This window comes from Ursus arctos, unplaced genomic scaffold (genome assembly GCF_023065955.2).
Source record: "Ursus arctos isolate Adak ecotype North America unplaced genomic scaffold, UrsArc2.0 scaffold_30, whole genome shotgun sequence".
Classification (NCBI taxonomy): domain Eukaryota; kingdom Metazoa; phylum Chordata; class Mammalia; order Carnivora; family Ursidae; genus Ursus; species Ursus arctos.
In genome coordinates, this window is record NW_026622986.1 from 12,515,534 (window position 1) to 12,529,845 (window position 14,312).

Below are 14,312 nucleotides of genomic sequence, written 5' to 3' on the forward strand. Positions count from 1 at the left end.
TACCATTTTGACATTATGCATTTTTTCAAATCTGTAAAGTCAAAATAAAGTTCACAGTCCTTCTTGCACCAATCAGATTCCTAATGCTAATCCATTAAATGTCAGTGAACACCCAGTGGCCACTCTTGCGTTCTTTATCCTGTTTGGGAGTTCACTGGAGTTTCACACTGATGACCATCCTTTCCTTCCACAGTTTTTTTCTTCCTAGACTTCTGCCAGATTGCTCTCTACATTTCTGCTCCTAATTCTGAGTATCTTTTGCTAATTGCTCCTCTTCTCCCCTTATTTAAATCCTCCTTCACATCTAAATATCATCATTTCTGGGCTCTCTCATTCATTCTCACGGCCTTAATAACCAATATGCCATCAACTCCTAAGCCATAATCCAGTCTTCAGAACATGGCACTTTGCCCTTTCTTCTCTCGACCCTCCATATCTGTATTTCTAAGTGCATATTAACAGATCCACCTGAATTTATTCATACAGAAGGCTTTATGCTCAGCTTACACATAGATAAATAAGACAAAACCCTGGTCCAAAAAATTACTCACAAAATCATGGGAAGGAAATATAACCAATAAATACATGATTCTAGAAACACAAGTTAACTCTGCTATAAAAATATGCAAAGGGCGAGGTAGGGACATGGAGAATCTTGGTAGGGATTACGGGAAGGGATGTAAGTATGTGGATTTTGCCTCATTGATAAAGCTTGAATTGATCAAAAGATGAATAAGTTGTATCTCTTTATAAGCGATAAAGATCATTCCAGCCCCAATCCCAGGACTCTTGTCTTTTTTTTTTCCCCCCAAATTTATTGGGATTGAATTGACATAGAACACTGGGTCAGTTTAAGGTGTACAGCATGTGATTTGATACATGTATATATTGTGAAGTAATTACCACAGTTAAGTTAGTCAACATTTCCCTCACCTCAGTAATTACAACTGTGTGTGTGGTAAGAACATTTAAGAACACCTCCCTTATCAACTTTCAAGTCTATAATACAGTATCATTAACATTCACCATGCTGTATATTAGATCCCAAGAACTGATTCATCTTTTTAAAAACTTCAGCTTCATTGAGGTATTTACATATAAAATTGTAAGATATTTAAAGTGTGCATCATGATGATTTGATATCCATATACATTGTAAAAGGATTTTCTTTTCTTTGGTTTTTTGGTGAGAACATTTAAGTTGTACTCCCTTAGCAAAATTCAATTCTACAGAACAGTGTATACTCCCATATTTTAGCATGGGATCCTCAGACCTGCTCTTCGTGTAGCTGGAAGGTGGGATCCTTACCAACATATCCCTGTTTCCCCCACCTCACCCTTTCACAGCCACAACTCTCTGTTTCTGTGAGTTTGATTTTTTCTCTTCTTTTTCAGATTCCACACATAAGTGATACCATGCAGTATTTTTCTTCCTCTGTCTGGTTTATTTCATCCGTGCTATCACGAATGGCAGGATTTCCTTCTTTCTTGCGGCTGAGTAATACTCCATTGTATACGTAAACCATACCTTCTTTACCTGTTCATCCATTAATGGACATGTAGGTTATTTCCATCTCTTGGCTATTGTGAGAAATACAGCAATGAACATGGAAGTGCGGAGATCTCTTCAAGATAATTGTTTTGTTTCCTTTGGATATACAACCAGAAGTAGGATTGCTGGTAGTACTATTCAGTTTTTTGAGGAACCTGCATATTGTTTTCCATAATGACACCAATTTACATTCCCACCAACACACAACATTCTCACTGCATAAGGATTCCTCTTTTCTTCACATCTTCACCAATACTTGTTTTCTCTTGTCTTTTGTTATAATAGCCATCCTAACAGGTGTGAGGTGATATCTCGTCATGGTTTTGATTTGCATTTTCCTGGATGATTAGTAATGTGGAGCCCCTTTTCATGTACCTGTTGGTGTATCTGCGTATCTTATTTGAAAATTGCTCAGATCCTCTGCCCATTTTGAAATCAGGTTGTTGTTGTTGTTGTTTGCTATAGAGTTGTATGAGTTCTTTTTTATATTTTGAATATTAACCTTTTATCAGATATATGAGTTGCAAATATTTTCTCCCATTCAGGAAGTTGCCTTTTCATTTTATTGATGGTTTCCTCTGCAGCACAGAAGCTTTTTCATTTTATGTGGTCCCACTTGTTTATTTTTGCTTTTGTTGCCTTGCTTTTCATATCAAATCCCAAAAAACAAACAAACAAAACCATTGCCAAGATCAAAGTTAAGGAGCTTACCACCTACATTTTCTTCTAGGAGTTTTATGATTTCAGGTCTTATATTCAAGTCTTTAATCCATTTTGAGTTGATTTTTGTGGTAGTGTAAGATAGGAATCCAGTTTCATTATTTTGCATGTGGCTGTCTAATTTCCCAATATCATTTACTACATAGACTATCCTACCCTCATTGTATGTTCTCAGCTCTTTTGTCACAAATTAACTGACCATGAATGTGTGTGTTTATTTTGCGCTCTCTATTCTTTTCCATCAATCTATGAGTCTGTTTTTATGCCTATACCACACTGTTTTGATTACTATAGCTTTGTGATATAGTTTGCTTATCTTTTTCTCATTAATTGTATTCTGACTAGTATAGGCATTCTCTGGGGGTGTTATGAAAGTATTCAAAATACTAGCATAGCTGCTCATTGAAATGATGGGTTCTTGGTGCCCCACCTAGTTCTCTGTCCGGCAGAATAACAGAGATGCTACTATGCCTCCTGCATAAACCTAAAGACGCTCTCATAGGCCTAGGAAGTAGCTCGTGGAATTAGGAAATTTGAGTTCCAGTAATTTTTTTCCGAGTTCGACTTCAAGACAGGTCTTTCTGTACAAACGCATTGCAAAAGACCAAAACTCTCCCCTGGCTTTCCTGAGCCAAAATGAAATGTTTTGGCAACCCCCCCCCCCAGGTAGCGTGTCAGGGTATCAGGTTATGACCTTTTCACTGTACCTTAGCACCCTTTTCATGGCCCTATTGCTCTTGTGAGGGTTTTGTCCTCACCAAAAGAAAAACAAAAAACTGTAGAGCAGATGTTATCTTCAAGGTAAGGGAAAATCGTTCTGGAAGGATATTGGTAAAATAACAACTGTGCAATTTTAGTCAATGTATGATCATGAACTGTAGCAGGGACACTGCTTCCCTTTAATTCTGTACACTATTTCCTGTGATCAGCGGACTTTGAGCTTATGAAATACAGCACGTCAGCCCAGTGAACATACCCTGCTTGCTAGTCTCAAATTTAGATATATTTTCCACAACCTCTCCTCACTGTAGGTACTCCCTTTTGCAAAAGACATGTTTTGAAGTGATTCAATTCCTAGGCTTTTGATGCCTCGTTAAGTGACAACATGGTAGGATATTTCTCATCCTGAACTGAAACTGGGTTTATCGTTATCTGAGCAGCGGCCCACTACTGCTGCCAGAGAGAACATTTGGGAAACACTTGATTAATGTGACTTGAGAAGTTTTTACTTTGAGGGGTTTTTTTTGTTTTTTTGTTTTTTTGTTTTTCCCCTTTACTCATCTCCCAACACCTTGTAGCATGTAGCTGTAGCCAGAAGAGGCAAATAACTCCAGCTTAGTCTCATATATTCAGATGCACTATGTTTTACACAGGGACTCTTCTGCGAAGAAACAGACAGAAAATGCAGTCGCTACTAATGAAACAGCCATTCCAGCTGCAAACAATACAGGAAGTACATCTGTAGTGAAGTCTTCTACTTTCAAAGCTGAAGACAAAGCCACTCTGGCCGTTGAAAATAACAACAGAGGATATCAAACTCAGAACAAAATGAATAAGATGTTTGGAGAAGAGACTATGCGTGAACCACATCTGGTGGGGGACCCTCGGGCAGAAGGACACCCCCAAAAAAAGTGTATGAAAGACCTGGAAGAGAACAGTAAGCTAAGGCAAGTGGAGAAGGAGAACACTGTGATCGAGAATTACTACCAGAGGTATGCAGAGGAAAGGAATTTTGAAGAATCCAAAGCAGCATATCTAGGAAGAAAGGCCATAGCAGAAAGGCCAAGCTACCCAAGACTTTGGTCAGTGGAGAATGAGACAAAGCAGCCTTCGTTTAAAAGAACATTGGAACCGAGCCTTAGCCAAAAGTCAGTCTATCAAAACGCAAATAGCAAGGAACAGGAAAAGAAGACATCGGTAGTCACCCAGAAGGCACCAACGTGTGGCCAGCAGAGAAGCCAGCTGAGGCCAGGGACGGTCCGAGAGAGGCAGGCTGAAGCAGCGGTCCGAGCCCCGGAAGAAGATAGAGCGGCAGTGTTCATTCAGAGCAAATACCGGGGCTATAAGAGGAGGCAGCAATTAAGGAAGGACAGGATGTCTTCTTTTAAAAATCAAAAGATTGTTGCGACACCAACCGAAGTAGCAAGAAATACTCAAGATCTGTATTCCTATCCCACAAAGCATGAGGAATCCTGTAATTTCAGGACTAAGAGTGACAACGACTCGAAAGCAGTCTTAGAGAAAGAAGCATGTGATTTGGCCATCTTTTCAAAACAGGTATGTAAATAAACAGATTTATCGACTAGTGGAAATCTCTGGGAACTACACAGTAACTGAAGTAAACCTATTGTTCACTAATAACCGATACATTGTTTCATCTGTTTTTATGAAACAGCAAACCTCGTTCGTAATGTCTCAAGGGTTTTGCTATTCAGATAGGCATACTTTTTAAAACAATGTGCCATAAGAAATGATATATGATAGAAATCTTTTATAGTAAGGAGACTAGTAGTCCTCGGTTTGTACAGCTTACTAAAATGCTGGCATTTGACAATGCAAATTTTCATATCTGAGATCTTTCATTATAGATAAAAACAAAAAAACAAAAAAAGTTTTATAAATCCTCTGAAGTCTATGCTTTTTCTGCCCCAGAAAATCTACATGTTACGTCATGACAATGTGGAACCGTAAAGAAAATCCACAAGGAAAGATTCCCTGTTGGAAAATATATTGTGCCATAAATAGGCATGTTTCAGCTGTTTCTAGAAGGGGGCAGGTGGCTTTAGAGCTTCTCATAGGTGTGCATGGAACACTGATAAATTAGTACTCTGGAGGGAGACCGCAGCAAGCAGCTCCTGGAAATGTCGAGTCCAGATCTTGCTTTCTGTCTAGATGTTTGACCTTAAGAAAATCACTTTGTGTGTGGGCGCCTTTATTTTCTCTTATATAAAGTGAAGGATTTAAACTAGATGCCCTCTGAAATGCATAAGTTAATACGCATTACCAGAATAGTCAATAGCATATAAAATCATCAAAGAAATATCATTAGGGGCGCCTGGGTGGCTCAGTTGGTTAAACGTCTGACTCTTGATCTCACCTCGGGTCTTGATCTCAGGGTTGTGAGATCGAGCTCTGCGTCAGGCTCGATGCTGGGCATGGAACCTACTTTTGAAGGAAGGAAGGAAGGAAGGAAGGAAGGAAGGAAGGAAGGAAGGAAGGAAGGAAGGAAGGAAGGAAGGAAAAAGGAGGGAGGAAGGAAGGAGGGAAGGAAGGAAAGAAGGCAGAAATCTCATCATGAGTTAGATCAAAGAGGGATTGCCTAATACTTGTGGGTCCCTAAACTCTGCTATTTGTCTCTGACAGTGGCTGAGTCCATGTGAAAGCACAGTAGCAGCAGCTCTCGGACACCTCTTTCATGTTAGGGGTATGGCCCGAGTATCTCCAACTTCTGGCTGTTCCTAGAGATCTTCCAGCCCCTTCCTGTTCTGTTTTTTTAAGCACATGGGAATAGAGAGTTTAATATACATATAGTCCTTCCTTTCCCTGGTGTACACGTTTTCTCACGCTAAAGCCCAGAGTGGGGATTCAAATCCTCATGTGCTATGCGTCAGAGACTTTGAGGAGATGCAGGATTACCAAGTCACCTCCCTAGAGCTGGCTAATAAAGCTGCAGTAGATTCAGTGCTCCACGGGGACGAAGCTAGAGGCAGAAAAGCAGGAACCCCACATGCAGCCCAGCCGGACAGCTGTGTTAACAGAGCCGGGAGGCAGGCCAGACGGAGGCAGAGGGGCCGGATGGAAAGAGGAACCGGAGGAGAGTGGCCCGAAGTCAGGCTGAAAACACTGGAAAGGAAAGGACGGAGTTAACACAATCCAAGGCAACAGAGGGGTCCTGCGGCCTAAATTGCTGCAGAGTGATAGGGACAGAAGCCAGGTGTCAGGAACCCCCGGAGGAGTAGATCAGGACAGAACGCTTCACGTAGCATGACACGTTTGGCAGTTTTAAATGGAAAATGTGAGATGTGCAAGTAGCACAAAGGGGGAGGAGGCTCGGTCAGGCAAGGACTTTTCCAGACCTTGGGTTTTCAGATCAGGATCTGGGTGGGTTCTGGAGAAGACGTCTGTGAGAGTCCCGGGGACCGTCAGTCAGGCATTCGAACCAGACCCGGGGTACCTATGGAGCCTTCTGAATTCTTTTGCTTGATTTAATCTGACACATAACCTTCTTTTTAGATATCAAAGTTATCTGAAGAATATTTCATTCTGCAGAAAAAACTGAATGAAATGATTTTGTCACAGCAACTGAAGCCTCTTTATCTGGGTGTCTATCCTCATAAGCCAATTAATAGACGAGTTTCTTCTCAGCAGTGCCTCTCAGGTAAAAATCAGTAGAGTTAGAGTTTTCCTGAAGGGAAAGGCAGTGCCAGACACTTTGTTTATTAGATTCTGACCTTTATTCTATGGCAGGTTTGAGGTAACTATGTTCTAACTGTTTTGGGGAGAACCTTCATTTCATTCCATTTCTCATATGAATATAAAAACTTTTCCAGAATGTTCCACACACTTCCTACTTTCTTTGACTCCATTCTCCTCTCTTTTCTTTCTTTTTTTCCCCTTTATTCCTTTATATACACTTTAACTAGAACTTGGCATATGGCACCAGAAGGGAATAGAAAGGGATAGAGTTTGGGGGAGTGGGGCAGGGTGCAGGTTTGATAAGAGGGAACAAAAAGTAAAATACATCTATTGCTTTTGTCAATGTTTGCAACCTTAAGTAGAGTATGGAAGGCTCAAATCTCCTTTCAGATGTACAAACCCAAATGCATTATTACATTTTCTTCTGATCAACCTAAGTCACAGTCTGCTCCCATTTCACCAAACTGGTAGGGGATTCAGACTCAGTATTTATCAGGCCTTCCCCTCTCCAAGACTGTGCAAAGGCCCTACGGCCTTATACACCCACCAAAGGATCAGGTCGAGTCTGAGGTCACTAGTTATTTGCCCTCACAGTTACTGTTGGGGCGCCCATCTCCTCGCTGTGCTGCTCCCATACCTGGAAACTGCAGGAGACACCTAGAAATGGTCAAGTTGGGAGTCTCACCTGGTCCACACATGCTCCGGGTAGCAATCCTTTCTGCAGCCTTATCACCCCCCCAGGGGCATCCACCGATGGCCCTGCTGACCTCTGTCTGGAAGGATCTGTATTATCCCTCACTTTCTTGGAGGCCACACACACACACACACACACACACCATGTGGATACCTGTCTGGAAGGATCTGTATTATCCCTCACTTTCTTGGAGGCCTCACACACACACACACACACACACACACACACACACACCCCATGTGGATACCTGGCACCACCTCTACAATGAGTTTGGCTCTTGCCAAAGACAGGAAATGCTGCTCACCTCATGCAGCTTCTGTGAAAATCCCTTAGGCAGGAAAATACTAAGATGAGCCTGACTATTTGTCTGATAGGAGAGGAAGGGAAAATATCTTAATGTTTCGGTCAGTTATCCTGCCACATTATTTTCAAGTCAAAAGCTGTAGTGAAGCTATGGAAAAAAAAAAAAAAAGCAAGCTCTCTGGCCCTTTCTAGCCACTGCTCTCAGGCACTGGCCCAGAACCCCTTGCTGTTAAGAAGCAACTTAACAAGTCGGAGCCCAGATGCCCATTGGTTTGATGGCCACCTGTGACGTAAGCCCAGATGGCCTGCTGACAGAGGGGCAAGGCAGGGACTTCAGCTTCCCTCTTGGTTGTATGTGCAGCAGCCCTGGTGAGTGGAGGCCAGTGAGGTGCTGGTAGTGTCGGGGAAGCAAGGGAAGCCAGGCGGTGTTCCCTGTGTAAAATGCTCAGCCCTGTGCTTAAGGGGAAAGGAGGGGTGGGGCGGAGAGGTAGCTTCCTAGGGAAGGGGGAGATAGGGAGGGGGGAGAGGCTACTGATGTTTTGCTATGACTTATACTGTTAAACATTTCAGGGAGTCCGTATGTGTGTATGTTTAATAAAAATTGTACATATTTAAGGTGTACCACGTGAGGATTTTATATAAACACACACAGTGAAATGATTACTACAGTCAAGCTACTTAACATATCTTCTCGTCACATAGTTACCATTTGGTGTGTGTGTGTTGTGAGTGCCCAAAATGTATTCTCTTAGCAAATATCCAGTATTCCTTACAGTCTTATTAACTATAATCATCATGCTCTATATTAGATTTCTAGACTTATATATCCTACATAACTGCAACCATGTGCCCTATAACCAACATCTCCTCATTTCCCCGTGGCTGGTAACCACAGTTCTACTCTCTGCTTCCATGTATTTGATTTTTTTTAGATTCTACATATAAGCGACATCATGCATTTTTTTTCTTTCTGTGTTTCACGTTTTTCATTTAGCATGATGTTTTCCAGATTTATTCACGTTGTTTACAAATGACAAGATTCCCTTCTTTCTCATAGCTGAATAATACTCCAGTGTGTGTGTGTGTGTGTGTGTGTGTGTGTGTGTGTGTGTGCGCGCGCAAGCCGCATTTTCTTTATTCATCTGTTGACGGACACTTGGGTTGTTTTCACATCTTGGCTCTTGTGGTAATGCTGCAGTGAATGTGGGAGCACAGATAACTCTTTGAGGTACTGATTTCATTTGTTTTGGATATGTACTCAGAAGTGAGATTGCTGGATCATAGGGTAGTTCTATTTTTCATTTTTTAAGGAACCTCCATACTGTTTTCCATAGTGGCTGCACCAGTTGGCATTCCCACCAACAGTGTTTAAGTGTTCCCTTTCTCCACATCTTTGTCACAGTTGTTCCTCTTGCCTTCTTGATAATATGCATCCTAACAGTTGAAGTGATATCTCATTGTGATTTTGATTCACATTTTCTGGATGATGAGTGATATTGAACACCTTTTCATATACTATTGGCCATTTGTATGTCTTTTTTGGATAAATGTCACTTCAGGTCACTTGTCAAATTTTAAATTGGCGTTGCTTGTTTTCTTGCTGTTGAGTTGTGTGAGTTCCTTATATATTTTGGATATTAACTCATCTGATATTCACTCTTTACCTGATAGATGGTTTGCAACTACTTTTTCCTATTCCATACTTTTTATTTTGTTGATGGTTTCCTTTGCTGAGCAGAAGTTTTTTTGATAGTTTCCTACACTTTGGGTGTCATATCTAAAAAAGTATTGCCAAAGCCAATGTCAAGGAGCTTTTTCCCTATGTTTTATTCTAGCATTTTTATGGTTTTAGGTTTTATGTTTAAGACTTTAATCCATTTTGAGGTTTTTTGTGTGATGTAAGATGAGTCCAGTTTCATTTTTTGCAGGTGGATATCCAGTTTCCCCAGCACCATTTGTTGAAGAGACTACCCTTTCGCCTTCGTGTCTTCTGGGTGTCCTTGTCAAAAATTAGTTAACCATACGTGCTTGGGTTCATTTCTGGGTTCTTTATTCTGTTCCACTGGTCTGGTGTCTGTAGGCCAATATCATGCTCTTTTGATTACTGGAACTTTACAACATAGCTTGAAATCAGGAATTATGATGTTTCCAAATCTGTTTTTCTTTCTCAAAATTCTTTGTCAGGGACTTTGAGGAGACCTAAAGCAGCAGAATATTACTAGAAAGTTGAATTAGTTCACTTTATTCTTTAATCTGATATATTTTTAAATGGACCTACGAAAAATACCAGAAATAAGTTTTTAGCTTATATAGAAAGGATTGTCATTCAGTGACATTTCTTTAACTCCAGGATTAGAGGGAGAGCATTTTTGTTCTCTGCACACGTAGGGAGGTTACATATTCTACTGGATTCCTTTAAGGCTAACTTGGCAAACATCTGAGTTGTTCTGTGTCCCAGAGAGTAGCAGGGGAAGAGCCTACAAGAGAGTGTGAAGTGGCCTAAAGACACAGAAGGATCTGGGTGGACCTGACAACCCAGAACCAAGAAGAAAGGGAGGACGTTGGCAGAAGTAGTAGATGCCAGTGACCGGAGACTAGATAGTAGTTACTCTCAGCAGGTGCTGAGGAAAATCTAAGAGTAGCCACAGAGCAGTGGACTAGTTTTGTTGATGTTGCAAAGGTGCAAAAGCCCCCCACCTGCACCCCCAACTTGTATGTGGCCCTGGGGAGAAAAGAGGAGGGTCAGAAACCTAAAATGACTTAATTTACTCTTAAAACACTAAGAAAATTGAAGGAGACTGGGTTTAACTCAGATTCATTATAATAAGGGAACCCTTGGGGCTCCTGGATGGCTCAGTGGGTTGAGTAGCCAACTTGTGATTTCGGCTCAGGTCATGATCTCATGGTTCCTGGGATCCAGCCCCGCATCAGCCCTGCGCTCAGCAGGGAGCCTGCTTGAGATTCTCTCTCTCTGCCCTTTTCCCCACTCACTGAACACCTGCACTCTCTCTCTCTCTCTCAAATAAATAAATAAATCTTTAAAAATGATAATGTAACTCTAGAAAATGGAAATGAGCACTAAGAGGTAAAAATTAAGTATAGTTTTAGGAAAATCAAATTGCATTTCTGTACATCTGAATTGTTGTACACCGAAAACTCAGCCCTGTGATAGACAACTGCTTTTTTGAAAGATCTTCCAATTGCATTGTAGGGATAGCATTTGATTGCACAAAGGATATGCATGGAAGGCCAGCAAGAGATGATGATGGTTTGGATGCAGTGGTGGCTGAGGAGGTGAACTGTTAGAAGCAAAGGTTAGTCGATAGAAGACCTACCAGCTAGGCAGGTGGATAAGTGCATGGCCGCAGAAGTCACGAGAGCATTCAGAAGTCCACTTACCAGGAGAAGAGAAGAGAGCCTAGAGCAAGAACTCAGACACATGCAGATCAGGGAGAAAGGAACCAGCAAAGAGGAGCAACCAGAGAGGTGGGAAGAACACCGGGGAGCCCAGTACTCTAGAAGGCCCAGGAAGGTTTTTAGGGTGTTGTGTAGAATGATGCTGACAGAGAAAGTAAGAAAAGAATTATAAAATATCCACTGAATTTCCTATGCATTAACAATTACTTATTAAATTCCCCAGAGTTTTTTTTAATGTTAGAATAGATACAAATGGAAAGAAGATGGAAATAATCACTGTGCTACATTTTGGGAAATTTCACCCACAACATCTGCTAGGCTTTATCGTTGGATATAGTCCATATTCATGTATTTTAATGATCTATGCAACTTTCTAAAAAAAAAGATTGAATAGTTTATGAACATTTACAGCAAATACAGTTTAAAGAATGCCAACTGAGGTCACAAACTGGGCCAGTTATTGCTTTGTCAGTTGTCAATATTTAATCCCTGCAGTGGCTCTAGATCCATTATTGTATCTTTGGATGTGCTTTTCTTACCTCGGGATAGGCAAACTCCATTCCAAGCTTTAGACTCTGATTTTCCTTATAGAACAACCCAAGTATGCCAATCTCCTAGCCACATTTTAGCCAAGAATTCCCATAACCCATTCCCTATTCCTCCAGTTCTAGTGATTTTCCCAGATATCTTCCTACACCTGCCGATACCACAAACTTCACACAGGTAGTCAGGTGCACTGTAGTTGGAGGGAGTAGATCAGTCAGCATTTACTTATCCTCAAAGTTATTTTGTAAAGTTACATATCCTCAAAGTTTCGTCCTCTTCAAATAGTCTTGCAACCCAATGTGAGCAGAACTGTGTCATATACTATGCCATACTCATTTTTCTGTAACCCTAGCACACATTCATCACACAGTAGATGTTCAGTAACTGCTTATTAATTGACCAGGAACCTGCTTCATTTCCTCCAAGAATTATGGTAGAACAAAGTATACTGTGGCCAGTGAAGATTTGAACCTATGGTTTTTGTAAAAACAAAAAATGTAGCATTACATTCTTTAAATGTTTATTGATTTTTATATATTATCTGATTTTAAACCCCTCCAGTCAAAAAAAAAAAAAAAGCTTCTTTAAAAAAAAAAGTTTTATTTATGGATTGCTTGGGTGGCTCAGTTGATTAAGATTCTGCCTTCGGCTCAGGTCATGATCCCAGGGTCCTGGAATCCAGTCCCGCGTTGGGCTTCTTGCTCAGGGGAGAGCCTGCTACTCCCTCTGCCTGCTGCTCCCCCTGCTTGTGCATGCACTCTGTCTCTCCCTGACAAATAAATAAAATCTTTAAAAAGATTTATTTATTTCAGAGAGCATGAGAGAGTGGGGGTGGGGGATGTGCAGAGGAAAAGAGAGAGAGAAACTCAAGTAGACTCTGTGCTGAGCGCAGAGCCTGGCTCGGATCTCTCGACCCTGAGACCACGACCCTGAGATCACGACCTGAGTCAAAACCAAGGGTCGGATGCTTAACTGACTATGCTACCCTGGCAGCTCCAGCAAAAAAGGTTCTTCTGATATACAGAAGTCCTGTCTCCTTAGATCATCAGAATTACTACGCGCCGAATCTGGCAGCCTGCAGTACAAGCAGCTGCTCCCACCTGTGGAGGCCGACTTACCTGATGCACTCTTAGCTTGGCTCAACAGTCCACCCCTGCAGTACTGACCTTCATGGCAAATCGTGCCTCCCCATGAAAAATTTCACTGGGCAAACCAAAATCAAGCTCATTTACAAGGAATTCCGTCATTAAAATAAGCCTGAGAGTCCCCTGAAATTTTAATTCTCTTGTGATTCTCAAAAATCAGTAAGCTTCTCCAACTATTTGCTACACCAAACTCTGTTGTAAGACTCTGTAAGCTTTAGCTGGATTTTGTCAAATGGCCTGGGAGAACTTCTTACCTATGCTAAAGAAAGCCCTAGAAAGCATGGATAGTACGTGAAGATAATTAAATTTTTCTTTTTTTTCTTTTTTTAAGATTTTATTGATTTATTTGAGAGAGCATGAGAGGAGGGGGAGGGGCAGAGGTAGAAGGTTAAATAGACTCCCCACTGAGCGAGGAACCGGATGTGGGGCTCGATCCTGGGACCCTGGGATCATAATATGACCCGAAGGCGGATGCTTAACCAACTGAGCCACCCAAGCGCCCCGATAATTAAAATTTTCAGCTTAATTTTAACAAGCTATAAGCTTATTCTGTAAGGTTTCTCTCTCTGTGAGACGTATTTTTTAATGTGCACAAGTGCCAAGGTAAAATAATGTCGAAATGAAGACTGAGCAGCTAGTTATGAAGTTTAAAAATAAGGTAAGTACATGAACTACTTATTTTATATCTTTGTTTTGATGACAGTTGTAATAAACTGAAACTGATTGACGCTAACTGCACTTACAGTTCTGTTGAGAGAAATGTAGTACAGGGTATGTATCCCCACAGCATAGCCGTGGGATCACGCATCCTAATACAGGCTGGTGTATTCATAACATTCAGACATTGCAACATTTCTCCCTGCATGGTGTTTTTGGGTGGGCGGTGTTTTTCTTCTTAATTATGGTACACCTGGCAATTTGTTTTGATCATTGTGAAGAGAAGAAAAAAGATTAATCTCAGGTCAAATAAATTCTGCAAACGCAAAAGGATATTCTCTTTCTTTCCTTTTACAAAGAAGCTTTGACTATCCAACAGGCTGTAATTTTCTAATGGGTTGCAAGGTTAACAAAGAAGGATGCTCTTGTAATTCTCATGTAATTTACATAATATCAACTGGAAATTCAACACTAGATCAAAGCAGTCCCTTGCTATGCACACATACAGTGGATATCATACAAATGCTTTTAGGTTGCTTTGAGAGTAAACGTTGGGGGAAAAATCACAATTTTCCACTTCTAAATTTTTATGGCATTTAGACTCATGCAATAACGCTCAATACTTTCAGTTATTATGATGCAGATTTGATCAGCTTTGTGTTTTAGGATTGCTTATCACCTTGCCATTGTGATGCTGGCCCCTAGAAATGCATTTTGCAAACTATCCAAGAATATATGTCCACCTGTATCTGTAAACATGCTTCCATTCATGTGAAAGCCAAGTAGATCAAGTAATGTTGGATTATGTATCTTATAGAATAATTTTTTCATTAAGAGTAAAAAGTAAAGAGATTTCAGAAGTT

At 40.9% G+C, this 14,312-nt stretch overlaps 1 protein-coding gene across 1 annotated transcript in view; it reads left to right on the plus strand.

Moving 5' to 3' along the window:
- Window positions 1-14,312, plus strand: part of MYO3A (myosin IIIA) — a 240,290-nt gene that overhangs the window by 195,918 nt on the left and 30,060 nt on the right. Inside the window, exons 30-31 of the mRNA XM_048219508.2 lie at window positions 3,645-4,548; window positions 6,505-6,649. Coding sequence (XP_048075465.2) covers window positions 3,645-4,548; window positions 6,505-6,649 — 1,049 coding nt within the window. The remainder of the gene's footprint in view (window positions 1-3,644; window positions 4,549-6,504; window positions 6,650-14,312) is intronic.